This window comes from Phaenicophaeus curvirostris, chromosome 36, assembly GCF_032191515.1.
Source record: "Phaenicophaeus curvirostris isolate KB17595 chromosome 36, BPBGC_Pcur_1.0, whole genome shotgun sequence".
NCBI classification, from domain to species: domain Eukaryota; kingdom Metazoa; phylum Chordata; class Aves; order Cuculiformes; family Cuculidae; genus Phaenicophaeus; species Phaenicophaeus curvirostris.
In genome coordinates, this window is record NC_091427.1 from 1,500,478 (window position 1) to 1,523,715 (window position 23,238).

Consider the following 23,238-nt stretch of genomic DNA (forward strand, 5'->3'; position numbering starts at 1 on the left):
GCGGGGACAGCAGAGCCCGGGGGGATAGGGGGACACCCCGGCTGGGCTTGTCCTGCCCCGGGGCTCGGGGCCAGCACTGCTGGGAGCCACAGACCTGCTGCCCGCGGCATCGCTCCTGCTGGGTCATGGCCCTGCAGCGTTGTCCCTGCTGGGCTCTGGGACCTGATGCCTGCAGGGTTGATGCTGCCGGGTCACAGGCTGTGGACCTGCTGCCTGTGGCACCGGTCCTCCTGGGCTCTGGAACCTGCTGCGTCGCTCCTAGCAGGTCATGGAACTGCCGCCTGGGGCATCAGTGGTGCTGGGCTTGGGGACCTGCAGCATCGGACCTGCCGGGCTTTGGGACCGGCTGCCCGCAGCATCAGGGCTGCCAGACTCAGAGACCTGCGGCATCGCTGCTGCCGGGCTCTGGGACCGGCTGCCGCTCCCCCTTTGTGTTCAGCTGCTGCCTCTGAGCGCTGGCAGAGTTCTGCAGGGGAGGCTCATGTCGATGGTGTCGGCTGAACAAACCTCTCTGGGTCGTGGGCGCATCTGCCTGGTGCAGGAGCACCCGGGCTGTGCCCAGGGCCTGCTCGCAGGGTGGGCCGAGCAGGGCGAGGGGGCGAGGGGGCTGCAGGTCCCCTCTCTCATGCGGGTGCAGTTTGCTTCCCCGCTTTCCTGCCTCCTCAAAGCTCACCCATCATGTGGGGTGAGTGCCCAGTGCTGGAACTGGTGATGTGAGAGACCAGTGCCCTGGGGCACCTTCCCAGCCTGTCCCTGCCACCAAGGGCACCCACTGGCCTCCTCTCTCCTGCACCTGCAGGGCTGGGCTCTGCCCCTCACACCCTCTGCAGCGTGTCCTCCCCCTGCATGGTCACACAGCTCAGCCAACACTGGTGGTCTCCTCTCCCCGGCACTTCCCAGCTCAGCCCAGTCCCTCCCAGCTCTCCCCACAGCCCTGATTCCTCTCCAGCCCCACAGAGCAGCCCAGTCTGCGCTGGCCCCACGGCGGTGCCCACCGCAGGGTGCAGCAGAGCTCTGGGCTCTCCCCACAGCCCCAGCCCCTCTGGATGGCACGGCAGCTGCTGGGGGGCAGAGGTGGGTCTCAGTCTCACCCGCAGCCCAGGGCTGGAGGCTTGACCTGGAACAAGGACATGGAGAGCAGTGGAAATCCAGGACTCCTGATTTCAACCCCAGCAGATGCCACCACAGCCTGACTGCTCCCCCTCTGTGCCAGCCCCTCTGCCCAGTCTGGGATAGGAGTCTGAGCTCAGCAGCAGAGCACCCTGGCCCACAAGAGGGCTCGCAGGAAGAGTTTTCTTTTTCTCATGGATTCTTCTCTGCAGGCACAGAAATGCTCCCTTGCTCTTCCGCAGGGACATCCCTTTCCCCAGGGAAGCCCGGCTGCCAGTCCTGGTTCCCTCTCTGTGCAGCCCACAAGGCCATTTCTATGATCAAGCTTCTAAGTTCGGGCCCTTCTATGTACTGACCCTTGTATGTCTCAACTCTTCCGGGAATATTCTATGACCTGACTCTCCTATCACCCTTCTGTTACCCGACCCCACCACTCTATGACCTGACCTTTCTAAGGGGTCTCACAGGCAATGAGCCAACCAGGTGCCTTCTGCTGTCCTGTCAGAGACACTGCCAGGTGGGAGCTTCAAAGCACAAATCCCAGCCATGAGTCAAGGTCTGACCTGTCAGCTGCTTCAGAAAGTGGAGACCTCACAGTCTCTTTCCCAGCCATGTTCCTGCTGCTGGCCTGTCCCCTCCAGACGCAGAAGTTACCTCCAAGCCCCCTTCACGGCCGTTGCCTTCTTGCAGGATTATGGGTTCTTGAGACACACCTGGCCACATGATACCTTGTCCACCCAAGTTGATGGCAGGAAGGAGCACCAGGGGAGGTTTAGGCTGGATGTCAGGAGAAGGTCCCTTCACACTCAGGACATTCTACCATTCTTTATTTTTCCTACAAACAAACCAACACCTCTCTCCAAACAGCCTCAGCAATCACCTGAGACAATGCACACATCAAATAAAAATAGTTGTGGAAAAGAAACTTGTAGGGCATTTGAAAGGGACCTAACAGCCCCCCTCCCATTTTCCTCTCCTACTCCTTCTCTTTGGCTGTGGCTGACCTGAAGAAGCAGTCTGGCAGCTGGGCTGTTCCTCAGCAGCCTGGTCCATCTGCCTGGTTGTGCCATGGGAACGGAAAGGGCTTTTCTTTTTGAGGGTTGTCAGGAGACTGTTCCTTTTCAGGAAGACAGATAGTTCCATGTGTCCTTTCTGAAGACGGACAGGGCACTTTTCCTTGGAGGACTCAGGGACCTCCGACTGGGAGGGGACTTCTGCCAGTTATTCCTGTAGATTGGAAATCTGTAAAGGAAAAGGAAAGTCATTTCCTTGAGTCATGGAAGAGGCCAGAAGAGACTCTGGGTAGGAAAGGAGTCACAGACTGCTCAGAGGCAGAGGTTGTTATTGGGATGTGATTGAGCCCATGCATTCAATGGAAAGATCAAACCAACACCCAAGAATGCTTTACCCAGTGCACTGTGAACAGCTCCACAATGCCTGGAGGATTCCCGCCTGGAAAAGGGGATTCCTCCTCCTCATTTTCCAGCCTTCACCATTAGTTTACGACTCAGCCTTTCCCACAGCATCCATGCCCTTTGCATGCCAGCATCTGCTCAATGCTCCAAAAGTTTCACTGGGTGCTCAAGAAACCCCTGTCCTGATCAGGAGCCGTGCTGGGAGGGAGCAAGCCCTGCCCTGAGGATTTGCTTCCCAGGGCTCACTGGTGAGCTTCGCAGTTCCTCCACTCAGGCACCTAAAAGCATTTCCATGACACTATCCAACAGCTGTCAATTAATTTTTCTACAGTTCTAAGCCAATTCCACTCAGAATCACCGAGGTATCACAGAATCAGAGAATCACAGAATCAGCAGGTTGGAAATACCTCCAGGATCATCGAGTCCAACCATTCCTATCAAACAAGCCATCAACAACAGGCTTGAGGCTCCCACTCAGCCCATGTTTTGCCAAGCGATCTCTGAAAAAGATCTCTGAGAAGATCTCTGAAAGCTGGCCCAGTTCAAATTTTGCGTGTATGCTGGGGCAAACGGACAATATTAGCAGCAAGCACGGAGCAAACGGCTGTTGTTCTCATGCTTGCTGGCTTGTTGAGACCTTGAAATCTTGATTAAGACCTGTGGGTTAATAGGAGAGGAATGCACTAGGCAGAAAACATGAAGATAAGGGGCACATCTGCGGAAAACAGGGAGGTTGCACTCTGTCGCTGCACTGTGGGATTCTCACAAGTGGAAATTCACTGAGATAGCTGTTACTGGATACAGAGGCAATAGATAAGATTTGCATTCTCTAAATAAAGTTGATCTCAATTCTCACCCCCATCGATGAGGTCCATGCATTAATTGCTACATTGAAGTTTCTCTAATCTAGAGAAAATGGACCTGGTTTGGAGCAGGGCTTTGCTGCTGCACAGCCAGAGGGACAGAGCATGGAATCTGCCTTCCCCCAGGGCTATGATCAGAGAGTGGAGCTGGGTGTGCAGCCAGGGGTGCCCTGGGCTGTCCTTGAGAGCAGGATCCCTGCCCCCAGGCTCTGTGTACCGGGGCAAGGACGCTGCTGCCGGCCAGGGTGAGCAATCAGCCTGCCTGGGGAGCTTCCCCTGGTGCTGTGGGGAGAAGTTGTGGGTAGGAGATGTAACTCGTGGTAGCAGAGGGTCCTTCTGCTGTCGAGAGGGTGCTGAATGTGCCAGGGCTGCTCACGCCTACAGATCAGGACATTTCTAAGAGGATATTTCAAGGGGAAGATCAAAGCAGGGATTAAGTTAAAGGCCTTGTGAGGGATGTGGTGGTAGGAGGACGCCTGGGACAAAGCAGTAACAAGATGATAGGGTTTTCAGTTCCAGGTGATGTGAAGAGGGTGGTTAGCAGGACAGTCACATTAAACTTCCAGAGGGCAGACTTCGGACTGTTCAGAAGGCTGGTTGGCGAAGTCCCACGGGAGACAGTCCTTAAGGGCAAGGGAGCCCATGAGGGCTGGGAGCTCTTCAAAAAAGGAAATCCTAGCAGCTAAGGAGAATGCCATCTCCATGTTCTGGAAAAAGAGACAGTGGGGGAAAAGAACCAGCTTGGTTGAGTAGGGAGATCTTGAGAGACATCAAAAAGAAGAAGGTCTATGAGCTTTGGAAGAAGGGACAGGTGTCTTGGGTGGACTACAGGGAGGAAGTGAGATCGTGCAGAGAAAAAATCAGGAGGGCTAAGGCCCAACTAGAAATCAGATTGGCAAAGTCTGTGAAAGATAATAAAAAATCTTTCTATAAATATATTAGGAGGACTAGGGAGAATATACAGTCCCTATTGGATGCAGAAGGAACAACAGTGACAGAGGATGAGGACAAGGCTGAGTCACTTAATGCCTTCTTTGCCTCAGTCTTTAATTGTAAAGAAAGTCGTTCCATCTGTGTACAAACCCAGGAGCTGGAGGAGCAAAATGAGGCTCCCGTGATCCAAGAGGAGGCGGTCAGAGCCTTGCCAGCCCAACTAGACACTCACAAGTATATGGGATCGGACGGGATCCACCCAAGGGTTTTGAAAGAGCTGGCAGATGTGCCTGCCAACTCCCTTCCCATCATCTTCCAACTATTCCTGGAAGACTGGGGAAGTCCCACTGGACTGGAGGCTGATGTTGTGCCCATCTACAAGAAGGGTCACAGGGAGGATCCAGGGAACTCCAGGCCTGTCAGTGTGACCTCAGTGCCAGGGAAAGTCATGGAACAGGTGATCTTGAGTGCGATCATGAAGCACATGCAAGAGAGGAACTGAATCTTCTGCCCCACTGCATGGAGAAGCACTCCAGGTTCCAGTGTGATGTCTGGGAAGGATTCCATTTCCCACTATTACACGGGCTGAAGGAATCTTCCTGGATGGAGTTTTTTCAGACTTTGATATGGCAGCACTTTACAGCTTGTTGAGGTGGATCGCAAATTCAAAATAGCTGCTATCTAGTCATCAGTTGATTAACCATTTATTCATCCATTGATTAACAAAGCAATTCAGAGCTATTCAACAAGACTTGCTCTACCTAAATCTATAACCTAACTACAGATACCAAATGGGCAACGTTGTCTGCTCTGCCCCTCAAGCCTTTCCAGCCCACGGGAACTGCAGGAGCTCCCGCATCAATTTAAAGAATGCCACCAGCTTCTGGTACGGGAACGGAGAGGGCGTAGCGCTGGCGGCCTGCGTTGGCTTCTGAAGGGTCACTGAGGTGAGTGCTGGCACCTCAGCTGGGGTTGGCGCAGGCCTTTCTGCTGGCTGCACCTCAGCTGGGGTTGGCGCAGGCGTTCCTGCTGGCTGCAGCTCCGTCTGTTCCAGGATCCAGTTGAAGAAATGCCGAGTGGAGACGTAGACCCCCGGCCGACGGACTCTGGCGCAGCCTCTGCCCCAGCTGGTCACTCCCACCAGCCAGAAGAGCTCAGCCCGTGGATCCCGGCAGACGAGAGGACCGCCGCTGTCTCCCTGCAGCAAAGGAGAGAGGATGAAGGGGACGCTGGGGTCTCTGTGGGCGTGAGGCCTGGCTCCTGCTCTCTCCCAGCAGCTCCAGAGCGGTGTTCCCTGCGCAGAAAGGCTCCGCTCTGGCGCCGGAGCCGGCGAGACCTGGTCTGGGAGGGGGGTTGGGGCGGCCGTGCCGGGGCTGCCTGCGCTGCTGGGTGTCGTCTCCCGCTCCTACCTGGCAGGTGTCGATGCCGCCCTGCGGATATCCTGCGCACAGGTTGTGCTGGTGGATGGCCCCGCGGTACCAGCCGCTGCCGTTGCAGACGTGGGTATCGATGAGGAGGACCTGAGCCTCCTGCAGCACGTCGTTTGATGCTAGAGCTGGGAGCACAATCAGGAAGGAAGTGTCAGCAGCGCGTTGCCGGTTCTCCTGCCTTGCTTGGGGGAGCCCCTTCCCTCGGGTTTGCCTTTGCCTCTGCAGAGGCATCTCAGCAGCGCGTCCCTCCCGTCTGGCCCTGGGGAAGGGGTCAGACCCGTCTCTCCCGGGGCAGATGTCCTCGCAGGCTGACGCTGCCTTTCACCTCTGCTTTTAGGAAGCCCAACCCATCTCTGCACCCGGGTCGCGAGTACTTCTTTTTTTGGAGCTCACCTCCCTCGGCGGTGACACCCCAACCGCCCACGTAGCAGGTGGTCAGCTGGGACACTTTGAGCGAGGGCTGGGGCACGCAGGCGACCTGCACGTAGACGTTGCACTGGACGGGCTGGTCCAGTTCCAGCAAGGCGATGTCATTGCTCTGCGAGATGTTATTGTACTGATCGTGGACCAGGAGCCGCTTGATGTTGCGCACTTGAGCCTCGGGACCCAGGTGACTCAGCTGGGTGGCACCGGCCACCACACGCCATGCCTCAATGTTCCTGTGAGACAAAGGGAAAGAGGGTTTTGGGGAGCGGAGCCACATGCTTCGGCAGCTTGGCTGTCGGCTGCCTTCTCCTTCCCAGGGGAGAGAGGGAAGCAGCGGTGTGGAGAGCGCGGCCGCCCGAGCGTGGCTCAGGCCCGAGAACCGTCGAGCTGGAGGCTGACAGGAGGCGGTGGCAGGAACCCAGCCGTCTCCTGAGCCGTCTCTCCGCTGGGCTGGGAGGGAGCGGGAGCACCGCGAGGAAACGGGGTGCCGGTCTGCCGCGGTGCTGCAGGCTGGGCGCCTGCCAGCGTGGCGGGGATGTCCCTGTTCCCTGGTGCTCCTGACCTGGCCTCGATGAAGCAGTGGGCAGCTGTGAGGACCCACTCTGGGCTGATGAGGGTCCCTCCGCAGACGTGCCACATGCCGGCTGCCCAGGGGCTCTGGATGCTGACGATCCAGGGCCAAGACCCCGCCTGGGCATCTCTGCCTCCAACGACACGCGACGTGCTGTAGCCGTGATCCATCAGACGGAGTCCGCAGGTCCTGTGGAGACCAAAAACTCGTGACTGTCCTACTCGGTGCCTCTAGGATTCCTTTAGCCCCGCAGAGGAGTTGTGCCTGCGGCCTGCGTGCTGCCGGGGACCAGCGCCTCCCAGCCTGGGTCGGGGGAGCTGAGATGTGGCCACAAGGGACAAGCGGGCACCCTCCAGCAAACCCCAGCAGAGCCGCCCCAGCTCCCTCCCCGAGCCTGGGGCCACTCACTCGCAGGTGTCACCTGTGCCCTGCACGGACTGGCACAGAGACAGAAGGACAAGGACGAGGAGCACACGCATGGTGCCAGCGACACGTGCCACCACAGTGACTGAAAGCTTGTTGCCACCAGGACAACAGCCGACAGACTGCCTGCCGGGCTCCCGCTGCCTGCAGAGCCCTCGGCCCCGGGCTGATGTCACAGAGGCGCTGGTTGTGGGCACCGGGCACGTCGGGTGGGGGGTGGGGGGCAGCGTGGGGCGTTGCAAACGGGAGACGAGACGGGGGGGGGCAGAAGCTCAGGTCAGACCCCCCCATGGCCCCGCTGGATTCTCTGCTGTCCAGATCCCACCGTGCCATGGGGAAAAAGACTTCTTATACCAAAAATAAACCCCATAGTGTGAAGGAATCGAGCTGGCATCCTGCTGTGTGGTGAAGGACTCCAGCTCCCAGCATGTCATAGGCTGAAAGTGTCTAGATCCCAGCGTACGGTGGCGTGAACGCCCTCATCTCCCAGCTTGCCGTGGGCTGAACACTCCAGCTCCCACGTGCCATAAGATGGGGAACTGCAGCTCCCAGCTCCCCAGAAGATGGATCGATCCCACTCCAAGCATCTAAGGGGCGCGAGGGACAGAAGAAAGGACTCCAGCTCCCAGCACGCTGTGGGTTGGGGGAATCCAGCTCCCAACATGCTGCAGCGTGAAGAACACCAGCTCTCAACGTGTTTTGGGTTGCTGAGGTGAGCGCTGGCAGTGGGGTTGGCGCAGGCGTTCCTGCTGGCTGCAGCTCCGTCTGTAACAGGATCCAGTTGAAGAAATGCTGAGTGGAGACGTAGACCCCCGGCCGACGGACTCTGGCGCAGCCTCTGCCCCAGCTGGTCACTCCCACCAGCCAGAAGAGCTCAGCCCGTGGATCCCGGCAGACGAGAGGACCGCCGCTGTCTCCCTGCAGCGGAGGAGAGAGGATGAAGGGGACGTTGGGGTCTCTGTGGGCATGAGGCCTGGCTCCTGCTCTCTCCCAGCAGCTCCAGAGCGGTGTTCCCTGCGCAGAAAGGCTCCGCTCTGGTGCCGGAGCCGGCGAGACCTGGTCTGGGAGGGGGGTTGGGGCGGCCGTGCCGGGGCTGCCTGCGCTGCTGGGTGTCGTCTCCCGCTCCTACCTGGCAGGTGTCGATGCCGCCCTGCGGATATCCTGCGCACAGGTTGTGCTGGTGGATGGCCCCGCGGTACCAGCCGCTGCCGTTGCAGACGTGGGTGTCGACGAGGAGGCATTTGCAGTGACTGATGCTTGAAGTATCTCCTCAGTTTCCTCCATTAGTGTTCCACCTGCATGTCAAAGAGAGAAAAGGTCACAAAAACCCACCAGCAAACAAGGAGCAAGAGGGAAAGCAACAAGCAGAGGCCTCCAAAGTGACTCCAAAGTGCTGGCTGGGGACACGTGTTGTGTTCTGGCACTGTCAGGCTTTGCAGAGGCAGAAAAAGCTTCTTTTACCTGCTTAAGCGTCCTCTTCAGCTCAGCATTGAACTCCTTCAACTCGGTCTTCTCTTCTTCCACCTTTGCAATAGTTCCCTGCAGACATTCCAGCTGCTGCAAGAGGAAGCTCTTCTCTGAGAGCCACGACTGCTGCTCCCCTTCTGCAATAGCCTGCGGGGTATTCCGAGAGGAAACTACGTGAGCTGGTACTACAGAAAGGATGGGGGGCTAGAATCAACACATCGGGGACAGTGAATGGACTCAGGAATGGACAGTACTAAATTCCAAGTTTTCCTTCTCTTCTGAGAGTGTTCTTCTCTCTAGGAGAGACCTCTACTGCCTAGAGTTTTCCCTGTACCATCCTCTAGAAACCCTCTGTTCCCTCCCAAAGGAGTCACGGACAGATCACCGGCTGTCTTTCTGTGTCTGATATCAGGACTAGTTTTCCCATGCCTTTTTAGCTGGATCTGCGCTTTTATTTCTCAAATATCTCTATTTTCTCCTCACTGTCTTCTCTCAGACGGGTGATACAGCTTTCTGCTACTAGTAAACTTTGTCTTCTCAGCCTTTACTCCAGATGCAGATTACACAAATTATTGCCCAAACCATACCACGTAAATCGAGACAAGCTTGAAAATGAATTTGACTTAAGCATCAACGGCAGAAATCTTCAGAATTTAGGAAAATAACCACTCTGAGTCATAACCGAGTTTTACATGGCTATGGCCCCTTTTCCTGCTTATTCAGAAGAATGCAACTGCAGAAGTTAAACCAAAAAGCAACCACTGTTATAAACGTTCTTCTGCTCTTGTAGCTGTCTGTAGTCTCTCCGCACAGTCCATGACACTGGTCATCTCTCTTTTTGGACTGTCTTCTCCTACTTCAGGTGAGTAAGAGGTGATGCAGCAGGTGATTACCCCGCTAATTCAGCTACATAGCCGAACCCCCTGCCACGGGCAGGAACACTCCCACTGGATCGTTCTCCTTCTCTCCCCCCAGGGCTTGGCTTGGCCCCGGCAGCGGCATCGCTGTGCTCTTCCCCTTCCACCCTGCTCTGGGGGGCAGCTCATTCCCACCTCCCCGGACGCAGATCACAGAACCATAGAATCCCCAGGTTGGAAAGGACCCACCGGACCATCGAGTCCGACCGTTCCCATCAGTCACTAACCCGTGTCCCTCAGCGCCTCGTCCACTCAGCCTCCCTGGTGGAGCCTGAGGCCCTTCCCTCTCCTCACGTGTTGACTACAACTCCCGGCATGCCCCGCGGCGGACTCGGACTGCCGGATCCCGTGGCGAACTACAATTCCCGGCTTGCCCCGCGGCGCTTCCGGTCACCGCGCCGGAAGCCTGTGTCTCCGCTTCCGGCCCGGGGCGGAGGGTCCCGCGGCGGGCGGTGCCGGGCGCGCTCGTTGCGGCGGCGCCGTGGGGCCTCGGGGCTGGTTCCTCCCCTCGGTTCTGGGGCTCCGGCCCTGTGGGGAGCGGCCTCCGCCCGGCCCGGCTTCGTGCTGCTGCTGCTGGCGGGCGGCCTGGGCTTCGGGGCCCTGGGGTGTTCCGGGCACCCGGACCGGCTGGGGCCCGCGGGCTGCGCTTCCCCGCCTGGTACAGCAGCTCCGCCGCCTGCAGCCCCTCCCGGTGCGGCCCTGGGGCGCGAGGAGCCGGGCCGCCCTCTCCTCCCTCTTCCCCGTCCTCGTTCCCCCCTCTCTCTCTGCCCTCGTCCCACCCCCCCCCCCGGCTTCATCTTCCTCCAGCTTTGCCCTGGTCCCCCCTCTTTGCCCTCGTTTCCTCCCCTCCTCCTCATTCCACTCCTTCTGCCGTCGTCCCCCTTCTCCTCTTGCCTCCCACCCTTTGCATCTCGCCCCTCTCTGTCTCCCCCTCTGCCCTCACCTCACTCCCTCTGCTACCCTCTTTCGCCCTCTCTTGCCCCCCCAGCTTCATGTCTCCCCTCTCTTGCTTCACTCCCGGACCCCCCCATCTACCTTCATCCCACCCCACTTTCCCACGTCTCCTGTTCTGCTTTCATCCCCCTTTGTGCCCACGTCTGCCCTCCTGGCTGCCTTCATCCCCACCATCTCCCTTCACCATCCCCTCTCTCCGCCCTTGTCCCCCCGTCTCTCCCCGTCCCCCCGTCTCTCCCCCCTTCCCTCGTCCCCGCTCTCTCCTCCCCGTCCTGCCCTTCTCTGCCCTCCTGGCCCCTCACGCCTGCCCCGTCTCCTCTCTCCCCAGCACAGCCCTGCTGACCGGCCCCTTCCAGACGTGCTCTGGGATCTACCCCGGCATCTTCAACCCGGACTCGCGGGGGCTGCCGCTGGCGGAGGTCGCCGTGGCCGAGCTGCTGAAGGCCGAGGGCTACGCCACGGCCATGGTGGGCAAGTGGCACCTTGGCTTGGGCCAGAACGGCTCCTTCCTTCCCACCCACCGGGCCTTCGACCACTTCCTTGGGGTGCCCGACTCCCACGACCAGGTGAGGAGCTGGTGGGCATTGAGCGGGAATGGGGAGAGAGCTTGAAGGGATGAGGGAAAGGCTGGGGATGGATCTTCCTGGACTTCAGTAAAGCCTTTGATACAGTTTCTCTCAGCCTTCTGCTTCGGAAACTGTTACCTCTGGCCTGGGCAGGAGAACGAGCTCCTGGGTGGAAAACTGGTTGGCTGGAGGGCCCAGAGAGTGGTGGGAGATGGAGTTAACTCCAGCTGGAGGCCAGTGACAAGTGGTGTCCCCAGGGCTCAGTGCTGGGTCCAGCCCTGTTCAATGTCTTTATCACTGACCTGGATGAAGGCTTTGAGCGCACCCTGAGCAAGTTTGGAGATGACACTGAGCTGGGAGGAAGTGTGGATCTGCTGAGGGTCGGGAGGCTCCAAAGGGATTTCAATAGGCTGGACCACTGGACTGAGACCAACAAAGCCAAATCCTATGATTCCATGAAGGACAAAATGTTCTTTGTTCTCTCTAGGGCCCCTGCCAGAATCTCACCTGCTTCCCACCCGACACCAAGTGCTTTGGGACCTGTGACCAAGGTGTGGTGCCAGTCCCGCTCCTCTGGAGCCAGAGCATCGTGCAGCAGCCCATCTCTTTCCCTGATCTGGTGCCGCTCTACAACAAATTCTCCTGGGACTTCATCGCCAGCTGTGCCCGACGAGGCGTCCCCTTCCTGCTCTACCAGGCATCCCACGTAGGAGATGGGGACGTTGCTCTGGGCTGAGGGGAAGGGGGAAGCCTTTGTTCTGTGGGGAGGGACCAGGTTGGTCTCAAGACCAGGTTGGATGGGGCCTTGGGAAGCCTGCTCCAATGAGAGGTGTCCCTGCCCATCACAGGGGGGTTGGAACTAGATCATCTTTAAGGTCCCTTCCAACCCAAACCATTCTATGAGAGCAGGGCAGCACCTCAGCTCCCGCAGTCCCCCTCTATTCCTCTCTTGTGAGATCTTGGCTGGAGGCTTGTATCCACTTCTGGAATCCTCAACATGAGAAGGAGATGGAGCTGTTGGAACAGGTCCAGAGGAGGCTAAAAAGGTGATCAGAGGGCTGGAGAACCTCCCACACGAGGAGAGGCTGAGAGAGTTGGGCTTGTTCAGCCTGGAGAAGAGAAGGCTCTGAGGAGACCTTAGAGCGACCTTCCAGTACCTGAAGGGGCTCCAAGAAAGCTGGAGAGGGACTGTTCACAAAGGCTTGTGGTGACAGGATGAAGGGGAATGGGGATAAACTGGAGAGGGGCAGATTTAGGCTTGATATAAGGAAGAATTTCTTCACCATGAGGGTGGGGAGGCCCTGGCGCAGGTTTTCCAGGGAAGTTGTGGCTGCCCCATCCCTGGAGGTGTTCAAGGCCGGGTTGGATGGAGCCTTGGGCAGCCTGATCCAGTGGGAGGTGTCCCTGCCCATGGCAGGGGGGTTGGAACTGGATGACTTTGAGATCCCTTCCAACCCAAACTCTTCTATGGTTCTATCACTCTGCTGAGCAGCCAGGATGAGGTGCTGAGGGACATGGGTTAGTGATTGATGGGAGTGGTTGGACTCGATGATCCGGTGGGTCTCTTCCAACCTAGTTATTCTATGATTCTATCTCGTACCTCAGTGCTGCCCAGAAGAGCCCAGTGTGGGCCCGCTGACAGGTGGAGGGTTGGTGTCCTGCTCCGTGCTGGGCTCTGGTGGCACAGAGATGCTCCATCTAGCTCTGCAGGATCCCACTGTGACCTTCCCTGACTCTGTGTCTCACCAGCATCCATCAGCTGAGGAGCAAGGTGTCAGAGGAGCACGAGGTCATCAAGAAGAAGGAGCTGGAGACTGGTCCCAAGGCCTCCTATGGCTACGGGGGCAAATTTGGAACAGAGCGAGACCGGATGGATAAGGTAACAATCATAGGAGGCTTCCTTGGGCCCTAGTGGGAAGATTTTTTCCTCACAAAGGATAGGAGCATCCCTGAATTGCGTCCTGGAGACCTTCCATGACTTCACAGATTCGCGCATTCTAACCATCCCATAATCTGTATCTGCGATCTATTTGAACCCATGGGTGTAATTTATCTCTCCAGCTTCCACTCAAAGTTCCCCTTAGTGAAGAAGGACTTTCTTCTGGCTTGTTTTGAACCTGCTGCATAACAATTAAATCTGGTGCCTTCCTACTTGTGCTTGGAGAACTAATGACTAATTCCCCCTCGAATTCTCCATTCCAGATCTCTGTCATCTCCCCAGGGTGGAGCTGTACTTCATATTCCCTGTTCTCACATGAAGTCTTTTCTAATAATCCTCATTACGCTTCTTCCCGTGCCTTTCAGCATTCAAGACTTCAATTTCTTTAACAGCGAGTAACAAGGAATAAGGGATAAGACATGAGAAAATGGCCTCAGGTTGCTCCAGGAGAGGTTTAGATTAGATATTAGGAAAAATTTCTTTACTGAAAGAGTGGGGAAGCATTGGAAGAGGCTGCCCTGAGAAGCAGTGATGGAGTTTCCATCCCTGGAGGTGCTCAGGGCCAGGTTGGATGGGGTCTTAAGCAGCCTGGTGCAGTGGGAGGTGTCCCTGCCCACGGCAGGAGGGTTGGGACTGGATGATCTTTAAGGTCCCTTCCAACTCAGACCGTTTAATGATGCTATGATTGTATGCGCAGGACCTGCATTTTCAGGATGTGCTTTATCAGCTTCCCTGGGCGCTTCGTTCTTTTGATTAGCACAAAGTTTGCCCCGATGTTTGATTTAATATTATGAAATTTGGGCATTGGCAGAGGCTGCCAGGGAGGTGGTTGAGTCACCATCCCTGGAGGAGTTTAAAAGATGGGTGGATGAGGTGCTGAGGGACATGGGTTAGTGACTGATGGGAATGGTTGGACTCGATGATCCGGTGGGTCTTTTCCAACGTGGTGATTCTGTGAAATGTTAGTTTGCTTAGTGTGATGTTCAGAACATCACCCTGTCTTGCAACACTTTCTTCTCAGTGCGCGGTGGGCCACGAGTACGTTGCTGAGGTCGGGAAACACTCCTCACAGACGGATGCAGCCAAGGGCTTTGGAGGGACGTACGGAGTCCAGCGGGACCGAGCTGACAAGGTGTGTTGGACAAGGTGGCCGCGATGTGTCCCTTTGCTTAGTCCTGCTCCTAAACTGCTCCTGGAATCCTGGGGTCAGTTCTGGGCCCCTCACCACACGAAGGATGTTGAGGCTCTGGAGCGAGTCCAGAGAAGAGCAACAAAGCTGGGGAAGGGGCTGGAGAACAAGTCTGAGGGCCCTGGGGGTGTTTAGCCTGGAGAAGAGGAGGCTGAGGGGAGACCTCATTGCTCTCTACAACTACCTGAAAGGAGGTTGTGGAGAGGAGGGAGCTGGGCTCTTCTCCCAAGGGACAGGGGACAGGACGAGAGGGAATGGCCTCAAGCTCCACCAGGGGAGGGTCAGGCTGGACATCAGGATGAAATATTTCATGGAAAGGGTGATTGGTCCCTGGCAGGGGCTGCCCAGGGAGGGGATTGAGTCCCCTTCCCTGTAGGGGTTTAAGGGACGGGTGGACGAGGTGCTGAGGGACATAGGTTAGTGATTGATGGGAATGGTTGGACTCAATGGTCCAGTGGATCCTTTCCAACCTGGTGATTCTATGATTCTATGACTCTTGCTTTGGCTTTACGTCCTTGCCTGGCTGAGTTCCCACTGTCTCCCCAACCACCCTTGTCATGTTACTTTTCTTCCTTGCCCTCTCGGCCTCCTCTGTCTCCTGCTGCCACAGCCCCCATGACTCACACTTGCTTTGTGCACCCATTCTAATAGACTCTCATCCTGCATGGTCCTGATGGTGCTTCCTACCATCCACTCTGCCCCTTCCAAACCCCATTTCCTGGCTTTTTCCTATGTCCCTGCTGCTCTTCCTCCTCCTTGGAGCTCCTCCCCGGTGCTACTCCCCATCTTCTCCCCCTTCCCTCACCAACCCCATGCTCAGGGCACCATTTCACTCCGTGCACCACCTCAGATTACTCCAAGGGCTTCGGTGGCCGCTACGGCATGGAGAAGGACAAGGTGGACAAAGCAGCCGTGGGTTTTGACTGCCAGAGCCAGGCGGAGAAGCACGACTCTCAGAAAGGTGAGCTGGGGGAGCCCAGTGCTGCAGGCAACATCAGGACTGGAGCTTGGGACTCTTCTTAGTGGGGCCGTGGAGCACTTGGGGTTTCCATGAATGGTGGAAAAGCCACAGGGAGCTGTTGGTTGCTCAACGCTTGGAGCAAGGGGATGGGACAGGTGAGGAAAGCCACTGGATGAAGAGGAGCAGCAGATTTCTATGGGCACAGGGATCTCCTGGGCAGTATAGAGACTATATGGAGGTGTTTAAGGGATGGGTGGATGAGGTGCTGAGGGACATGGGTTAGTGATTGATGGGAATGGTTGGACTCGATGATCCGGTGGGTCTTTTCCAACCTGGTGATTCTATGATTCTACGATCTCAGCACTGTCCTTGCCTATCAAGCTGGACCATTCTTTTGCTTCCCCTTGCAGAGTGCTGCTGGCTTTAAGGAGATGGCAGCTCCCACCTCCTCGTATGAGAAAACGAGACCAGTGGAGGCAGGTGAGACAACTGATAACCAACCCCGGGCTTGGTGGGAAGCTGTGAGCCCTGTGGTCCCCCTGTGGCACGTGCTGTGGTGGGATATAGATTAACTTGCTTGGAGGGGCAGAAGAAGGTGGTTGAGCTGCATGTTTCTCCGGGAGAGGCAGAGATCTGGGTTTCTCCTGGATGCTTGGTGGAAGGGAGCCACTGCACAGGCTTGATCAGCTGTCTTCTCCACAGGAGCTTCCAGCGGCCCCGGCAGCCTGCGATCACGCTTTGAGAACATGGCTAAGTTAGCAGAGGAGGAGAGCAGAAGGCAGGCGGAGGAGGAGCGAGTGAGGCATCAGGCTCGGGGGAGCCAGCCAGCTCGGTGGAAGGTGAGCCATGGCCATCCTGTGGTGTCCTCCAAGGCTTGTGAAGCAGACTTTTCCTTTCAGCTCCATCTCCTTCCACCTGGTCTCTTTACAGTAACCTCCTGCCTGAAGTGCTTCCCTGCAACTGCCAGGGTCTTTGCTCCTCTGCTTCTCTCTTGTGAGTCCTCATCTGGAGGACTGTGCCTAGTTCTGGAATCCTCAAGAGCAAAAGGGGATGGAGCTCTTGGGACTGGTCCAGAGGAGACTACAAGGATGATGTGAGGGCTGGAGCATCTTCCATATGAGGACAGGCTAACAGAGTTGGGGTTGTTCAGCCTGGAGAGGAGAAGGCTCCGAGGAGACCTCGTACTGACCTTCCAGTACTTGAAGGGGCTCTAGGAAAGCTGGGGAGGGACTGTTCCCAAGGGCTTGGAGTGATAGGACGAGGAGCAACGGGGATAAACTGGAGAGGGGCAGAGTTAGACTGGACATCAGGAAGAATTTCTTCACCATGAGGGTGGGGAAGCCCTGGAGCAGGTTGTCCAGGGATGCTGTGGCTGCCCCATCCCTGGAGGTGTTCAAGGCCAGGTTAAATGAGGCTTTGAGCAGCCTGATCCAGTGGGAGGTGTCCCTGCCCATGGCAGGGGGGTTGGAACTGGGTGATCTTTAATGTCCCTTCCAACCCAGACTATTCTCTGTTTCTCTGATTCTCTGATTCTATTGAACTTCTCAGTTGTCACCAGATTTTCCCTTCCAGCACACAGTCAAGGATGTGCCCTCACCTAGCCATGGTCTCCTGCGCTTTAGCCTAGGCTCCCTCTTGCCTCTAGTATCACAGAATCATAGAGTCACCACCAGGTTGGAAAAGACCCACCGGATCATCGAGTCCAACCATTCCTATCACACACTAACCCATGTCCCTCAGCACCTCGTCCACCCGTCCCTTAAACCCCTCCAGGGAAGGGGACTCAACCCCCTCCCTGGGCAGCCTGGGCAGTCTGTCGCAGATGGATTGTGAATGGTCCGTGTTTATACTGCCAACCTCATCTAGGAAGCTGTGTCTCTAGGTGGGCAGATACTGACTTAGGCATAGTGCTTTCTGAAGATGTGAGCCCATCAGTCTTTGAGTCATACCACACAAAGTTGAAACTCATCTTCTCCTTATTTCTGTGCAGAAGAATGCTTTATAACAAACGTTACTCTGAACTCAAGGGGAACTAAGAGAAGCCTCCCAGCAGCTAGAGCAGCTCAGGCAGGAGATGAAAGAGCAGCGAGAGAACGGGCAGGTAAGTCTGACTAGAGGCTAGGTTGAAAGAACAGGCAGGTGGCAATGGGATGTGAGCTGCGAGAGCCAGCTAACAGAGCGAAGGGAAGTAACAAGAAATTGCAATGCGAGTTGTAGGACTGAGGAGGCAAGGACAAATGCAAGCTGGGCAGGTAATAGATAGAGAACAGCCCTGCTGGGAAGGGTTTTGGGTTGCTTGGGGATGAGAAGCTCAACATGAGCCGGCAGTGCGTGTTTACAGCCTAGAAAGCCAACCGTATTGTGTGCTGCATGCATACCCAAAGCGTTCTAGGATTCTATGATTGTACTTTACTGCAGGCCCTGAAAGCACAGAGCATGGTAAGCTCCAGTGATCAGCAACAGGAAGGAAAGGTTGCAACAGAAGCAGAGCTGGGTAGAAAAGCAGAAAGAGGTGGCTGAATGAATGTGATGTTGAGACAGAAGGACAAAAATGTTGTAGCTGTTGGCAGGTCCCAGTAACACATTCTCCACTTGTGTTTATAGAACGTCACAGAAAAGCTGCAGACAGAACTGCAGGGAAGTCAGAGCGAGATCAAGGCCATCAAAGAGGAAATGAATATCCTAGTTCAGCAGAGGAATGCTCTGCAAAAACAAGTGACTGAAATACTGATTGGTACTCCAGTCCTCAAGCAGGCGGTCTCTCCCCTTCCTGCCTCTCCATTGCGGAGCAGGCTCGTGGGGATATCCCTCTGACTGCCATCATAGTGTGGTCTCCATCTCGGCTGGTCTGAAGGAGACTTACTGGTCAGCTGCTGCCCTGGACAAATGGGCTCGTCCTTTTGCTTGATCACCAGCAGTCATCAAAATGGATTTCTGCTGGCCAGTTACTGCTAGCCTTCTTTTCTAAGGTGGTTCCTCAGACAGATGTGGTGACCCACTTGAGTTTTTAAACAAGTTGGCTGTATCTGTTGTCAATCTGGTACTGCCACAATAGGGTGAAATTTAAAGCTGTTCTTTTCCTCACAGGATATGATATGACTGACAGTGACAAGCTGTAGTATTTCACTACTTTGTTATGTTTTACTTCAGGTGGAAGAGTTGTCATCTGAGCTTGCAACCTCCAAAGAGTCCCAGCAACTGATTTGCCACAAAGCTTAGCAAGATCTGAATGAGGCACGGGAAGTGTCAAGAAAGAAGATGCTGGAGGCTGTGCACCTGCAGAAGATCCTGGAGGAGAAGAGGAGTCAATGGGAGGAGGTGGAACGTCAGAACAGGGAGCTGCAAGCATGTCTAAAGTCCCTGGAGATGAAGAAGAGTCAAGGGAAGAAGTGGAGCATCACAACATGAAGTTTCAGACTTCCCTAAAGGTCCTTGAGAGTGAGAATGCCAGGTAAATGGAAGCCTGTGAGACTCTCCGTTCTGTTGAATGGGTTTCCTCTTTCAGATCTTTGCATACGTAAGTGGCTCTGGCAGCATTTCCTAAAAAGCAGAGTTCTGAACTCTCCATGCAGATGGGTTTCATTTTCTTTTCCTTTAATCCTCCAGTTAGAGTTTCCCTGAAGACAGTGGCTTTTGGAGTAGTCCTAAGAGTTTATTAACTGTTATACCATGTAGTAATGAGTGCGTGCTCTCTCTTTCAGGCTGAATCAGTCTCTGAAAGAGAAAGAAGTGAAGGTCAGAACCCTGGAAGAAAACAACCTTGCCCAGCACAAGGAGGTGTCTCGGCTTCTTTCTGCTATTGAGCAGAGCCGGCAGCAATATTCAGATGACAGAAGAGAAATACAAGCACTCCACAACCAGGTAACCTATGCACTAGCATCCTCTTCTCCCAGGACATGGAATAACACCTTCAGGCTGTAGGCCCCTCTCTGTTTCCCCTCCCAACAACACACGCTCCTTCTTATTTTGCCCAGTCTTTGCCCATTGAAGTCAAGGCTGGATCTGCCTCTATTCTCCCCTGTTCCTTGGTGGTTCTTGGTATTAAATCTCTGAGAATCATAGAATCATAGAATAACCAGGTTGGAAGAGACCCACCGGATCATCGAGTCCAACCATTCCTATCAAACACTAAACCATGTCCCTCAGCACCTCGTCCACCCGTGCCTTAAACCCCTCCAGGGAAGGTGACTCAACCCCCTCCCTGGGCAGCCTCTGCCAGGGACCAATCACCCTTTCTGTGAAGAATTTTTTCCTAATGTCCAGCCTGACCCTCCCCTGGCGGAGCTTGAGGCCATTCCCTCTCGTCCTGTCCCCTGTCACTTGGGAGAAGAGGCCAGCTCCCTCCTCTCCACAATCTCCTTTCAGGGAGTTGTAGAGAGCAATGAGGTCTCAATGAACTTCTCAATTAATTCTCACAAGCCCAGTGTCTCACAATCTTTAAAGAAAAGTTAGATCTGAAAAGGAACTGAGTCATCGCATCATTTATTGCTGTGATTTATTGCAGTGTAAGACTGAAAACACACATTGCAAAAACTCCGTTTTGAAACCAGCAATGTGTTAAGCGGAGAAGCTGTAGGAGCCCTGTCCTGGATGCTCCGGGGGAAGGACGTGGTGGGGCCCGGCTGCAGGAGCAGGGTGGCAGCGCCCTTCCCAGAGAGGCCGTGCCGCCGTGTGTGGCATTTCCCTGCTCGCTGCCACCTGTGAGGCGGCTGCCCCCCGTCACCCGCCATTCGGTGGGTCTGTCAGGGGCGTCCGACCCCAGCTCCTGCCTCCCCTTCTGCTTGGAACGTCCCGAGTTGCCCCCCTGCCCCGAGCTCACCGTGCCGGGCGCCCGCAGCCCACGTCTTTGTGACTTCATCCCGAGGCCAAGGGCATCGCCGGCAGCGCCAGCGCCGCGGGCATCTGTTGGCTGCTGCCTGGTGGCAAGAAGCCCTCGCCTGTCGCTGTGCCACGTCTTGCTGGAAGCATGAGCGTCCTCCTCGTCCTCGTGCTGCTGGCCCTGTGCCGGCCCGTGCAGGGCACGGGGGACACCTGCGAGTGAGTGTCCCGGGCTGCGGGGATCCCTGCAGGGCGCCCGCTGGTCCCTCGTGGCCACAACACGGCTCCCCAGGGCTGGCACAGCTCCTCTGCGGGGCTGAAGCTGAGGTGGGGGGGATGCCCGCCCGTCCCACGGCGTTCCCTGGCCGCATCGCGAGGGAAGGCGGCCGAGCTTCAGCCCCAGCGGTGGCCAGGCACCCGGCAGGGCACTCACGAGCCTCTGGTTTCCACAGGACCTGCGGACACCGGCCCATGGATTACGATGCTGGCACGTCGCGTGTCGTCGGGGGCAGAGATGCCCAGCCGGGCGCCTGGCCCTGGATCGTCAGCATCCAGAGCCCCTGGCAAGCCGGCACGGGGCACGTCTGCGGAGGGAGCCTCATCGGCACACAGTGGGTCCTCACGGCCGCCCACTGCTTCACCGGGACCACGTAAGGAGTGGCTGAGAACAGGGACTCCCCTGCAACGCCGGCAGCCTCCAGCCCCGTGTTCGTCGCTCCGTAGCGCTGCTTTCCTCTCCCACCTGGAAAGGAGAAAGCGGGGAAGTGCTGGGCTGCTGCAGCGCGTGGCTGTGCCCCCTCCCACCCCGCTCTCCATTTGCCTTCCAGGAGCACCGAGATGTGGCGTGTGGTGGCCGGTGCCACCAATCTGACCCAACTGGGCCCCGAGGCTCAAGTACGGAGCATAAAGCGGCTCGTTGTTCATGAACAATACAACGACACCTCGCAGAGGAACGACATTGCCCTGCTGGAGCTGGACCAGCCCGTCCGGTGCAGCTCCCACGTGCAGCTCGCCTGCCTGCCTGACGCCTCGATCCGAGTGTCGCAGCTCGCGCCCTGCTACGTCAGCGGCTGGGGCGCCACCGACGAGGAATGTGAGTTCCCCAAAAGTGCTCGTGTCCCCAGCGCCCCCTTGGCACCCTGGGGCGGTGGGTTGGGCGTCCCGGCAGCAGGGGCGAGAGGCAGCGTCTGCCCCTGGAGGGGTGGTCCTGCCCCACTCCCCAGGGCGAGACGGGAGGGATACACCGGCACAATCCTCTCCGGAGGCAAAGCCGACCCCAGGCAGGGCAGGAGGAGAGCTGGCAACGCGCCGCTGGATGTTCATTTCTGTCTGTGCCCACAGCCGGAACCTCCCACGTGCTGCAGGAGGCCCAGGTGCCCCTCATCGACACCCGCGTTTGCAACAGCAGCGGGTGGTACCGCGGGGCCATCCACCCCCACAACCTGTGTGCGGGATACCCGCAGGGCGGCATCGACACCTGTCAGGTAGGAGCAGGCGACGAGTCGGGGCCCAGCGGCACCAGCAGCCCCGGCACAGCCACGCAAACCATCCCACTGCTCGTGGGGCTCACCTCCCCTTCCCCATCTTCCAGGCTCTGCCCCGAAAACCCACCCAGCGGTCCTGGCCGCCCTCAGGTCCAGGGGCCAATCCTGGAACATCCCTCTGCCGCACAGCCAGGGTCACGCCGTGCAGAGAGGAGAGAAAACCCAGCGACCCCCTCCCAGAGCGGGTTCTGCCAGCTCCTGCAGCGGAGCAGAGCCCTTCTGTGGAGGGAACACAGCTCTGGCAGCTGCTGGGAGAGGGGGAGCCGGCCCTCATGCTGCCGGAGGCCCCCCAGCACCCACAATCCTCTCTCCTCTGCTGCAGGGGGACAGCGGGGGTCCTCTCATGTGCACAAAGCGCCGTTCAGACCGCTTCTGGCTGGTGGGACTGACCAGCTGGGGAACAGGCTGTGCCAGGGTCCGTCGGCCGGGGATCTACACCTCCACGCAGCACTTCCGAGACTGGATCCTGGTGAAGATGGGGATGAACCCAGCAGGGGCGGCTGCACCGACCTCACAGCCAACACACGCGGGCAAGACACCCTGTCCAGTTCCACGACGGAAGATAAAAAAGTTGGTTAATCTGCTGCAGGCTATCCTGAAGTCCATAAAGGAAATATACGCTTGAGCAGCACGATGGATAAGATCTGGTGCAATGACCCTTGTCAGTTTTGAATCTGCAGTTAAGTTTTTGATTCATTTCTAGCCAATCATTCTGAACAATTTAGAATTACTTTGTTGACCAATTGATGATTAAGTGTTAATAGATAGTAGCTAATTTACTTTTGTGATCCACCTCAATAAATTGAAAGTTGCTGCTAAATCAAAGTCTCAAAAAATTCCCTCTTTAGCCTGGTGGCATGCTGGGAACCGGAGTCCTTTATCTGGCGGCATGGCTGGGGATGGAGTCCTCCACACCCCTGCAGGGTTGCAGCTGGTGTCCTTCACTCCACAGCAGGCTGGGAGGTGGCCTCGTTCACCCCACAGCAGGCTGGGTGCTGGACTCCATCACCATGGAAAGGGTTTGGGTGGATCGGGTGGATCCATCCAGGAGGATGGTACCAACCACTGAACAAAGGCCACGATTGACACGGGGGTTGTTGCGGAGGGGAATGGCTCGTAAGGGTGGAAGGGAGCCATGGAAAGGGCAAGGTGGAGCCTGGCTGAGGAGGAGTGAGGAGGGACAACGGGAGAATAAATGAGAGGTTCTAGGTCACTTAGCGGGACACAGGAGAGTTTGTTTCGCTTGAGTAGGTGTGTCTAGATATTTTTGGCAGCCCCTGACAGTGCCAAGAACTCTTACAGTGCAGAAATTTTTCCTGATATCTAGCCTTAACCTGCCCTGGCACACCTTGAGGCCCTTTCCTCTTGCCCTATCACCTGTCGCTTGGAAGAAGAGACCAACATCCACCTCGCTCCAGCCTCCTTTTTGGGAGCTGCGGAGAGCAATGCGGTCTCCCCTCACCTCCTCTTCTCCAGGCTAAACACAAGCCACAGCCCCTGTTCTCCAGACCCTTCCTAGCTCCGTTCCCTTCTCTGGACGCGCTCCAGCCCCTCAGTGTCCCTCTTGCAGTGAGGGGCCCAGAACTAAACCCAGGAGTCGAGGCGTGTCCTCAAATCTATGTGCTAATGTAAAACACCTGCCTGGATCTGCTGACAACTGTGCACATTCAGAGGGATTTGGTGTGGGGGAGGGATTCACGTGCTGAGGAAAC

The 23,238-nt window shown here is 56.7% G+C and overlaps 3 protein-coding genes and 1 long non-coding RNA gene across 5 annotated transcripts; 2 read left to right on the plus strand and 2 right to left on the minus strand.

Annotated features, from left to right (window-relative positions):
* Window positions 1–5,077: 5,077 nt before the first annotated feature.
* Window positions 5,078–6,848, minus strand: LOC138732729 (acrosin-like). Its single transcript, XM_069879385.1, has 4 exons — window positions 6,740–6,848; window positions 6,145–6,410; window positions 5,731–5,876; window positions 5,078–5,519 (listed from the first exon to the last, which is right to left on the minus strand). Exons 1-4 carry the CDS (start codon window positions 6,814–6,816, stop codon window positions 5,139–5,141), a joined length of 870 nt encoding a protein of 289 aa, XP_069735486.1. The 5' UTR covers window positions 6,817–6,848; the 3' UTR covers window positions 5,078–5,138.
* A 1,454-nt stretch (window positions 6,849–8,302) lies between these two features.
* On the minus strand, window positions 8,303–9,858 carry LOC138732717 (uncharacterized). The gene is made up of 3 exons (XR_011339309.1): window positions 9,783–9,858; window positions 8,633–8,785; window positions 8,303–8,466 (listed from the first exon to the last, which is right to left on the minus strand). It is a non-coding gene; the product is annotated as an uncharacterized lncRNA (long non-coding RNA).
* A 12-nt stretch (window positions 9,859–9,870) lies between these two features.
* LOC138732712 (uncharacterized) lies at window positions 9,871–14,822 on the plus strand. The gene is made up of 7 exons (XM_069879369.1): window positions 9,871–9,944; window positions 9,992–10,213; window positions 10,838–11,075; window positions 11,563–11,781; window positions 12,681–12,848; window positions 14,036–14,146; window positions 14,814–14,822. The coding sequence occupies exons 1-7, from the start codon at window positions 9,871–9,873 to the stop codon at window positions 14,820–14,822; spliced, it is 1,041 nt and encodes a 346-aa protein (XP_069735470.1).
* LOC138732681 (acrosin-like) lies at window positions 14,082–22,327 on the plus strand. 2 transcript variants are annotated; one of them, XM_069879328.1, is made up of 10 exons: window positions 14,129–14,146; window positions 14,814–15,164; window positions 17,155–17,265; window positions 18,315–18,615; window positions 18,866–19,025; window positions 19,669–20,201; window positions 20,435–20,632; window positions 20,810–21,075; window positions 21,324–21,466; window positions 21,849–22,327. In XM_069879328.1, exons 6-10 carry the CDS (start codon window positions 20,131–20,133, stop codon window positions 22,149–22,151), a joined length of 981 nt encoding a protein of 326 aa, XP_069735429.1. In that variant the 5' UTR covers window positions 14,129–14,146; window positions 14,814–15,164; window positions 17,155–17,265; window positions 18,315–18,615; window positions 18,866–19,025; window positions 19,669–20,130; the 3' UTR covers window positions 22,152–22,327. The 2 variants fall into 2 exon arrangements, with proteins under 2 accessions (XP_069735430.1, XP_069735429.1); XM_069879329.1 differs by lacking the exons at window positions 17,155–17,265; window positions 18,315–18,615; window positions 18,866–19,025; ... (1 more) ...; window positions 21,324–21,466; window positions 21,849–22,327 and adding exons at window positions 15,575–15,644; window positions 15,867–16,003 and having other exon boundaries at window positions 14,082–14,146; window positions 20,810–21,024.
* The last annotated feature ends 911 nt before the right edge of the window (window positions 22,328–23,238 follow it).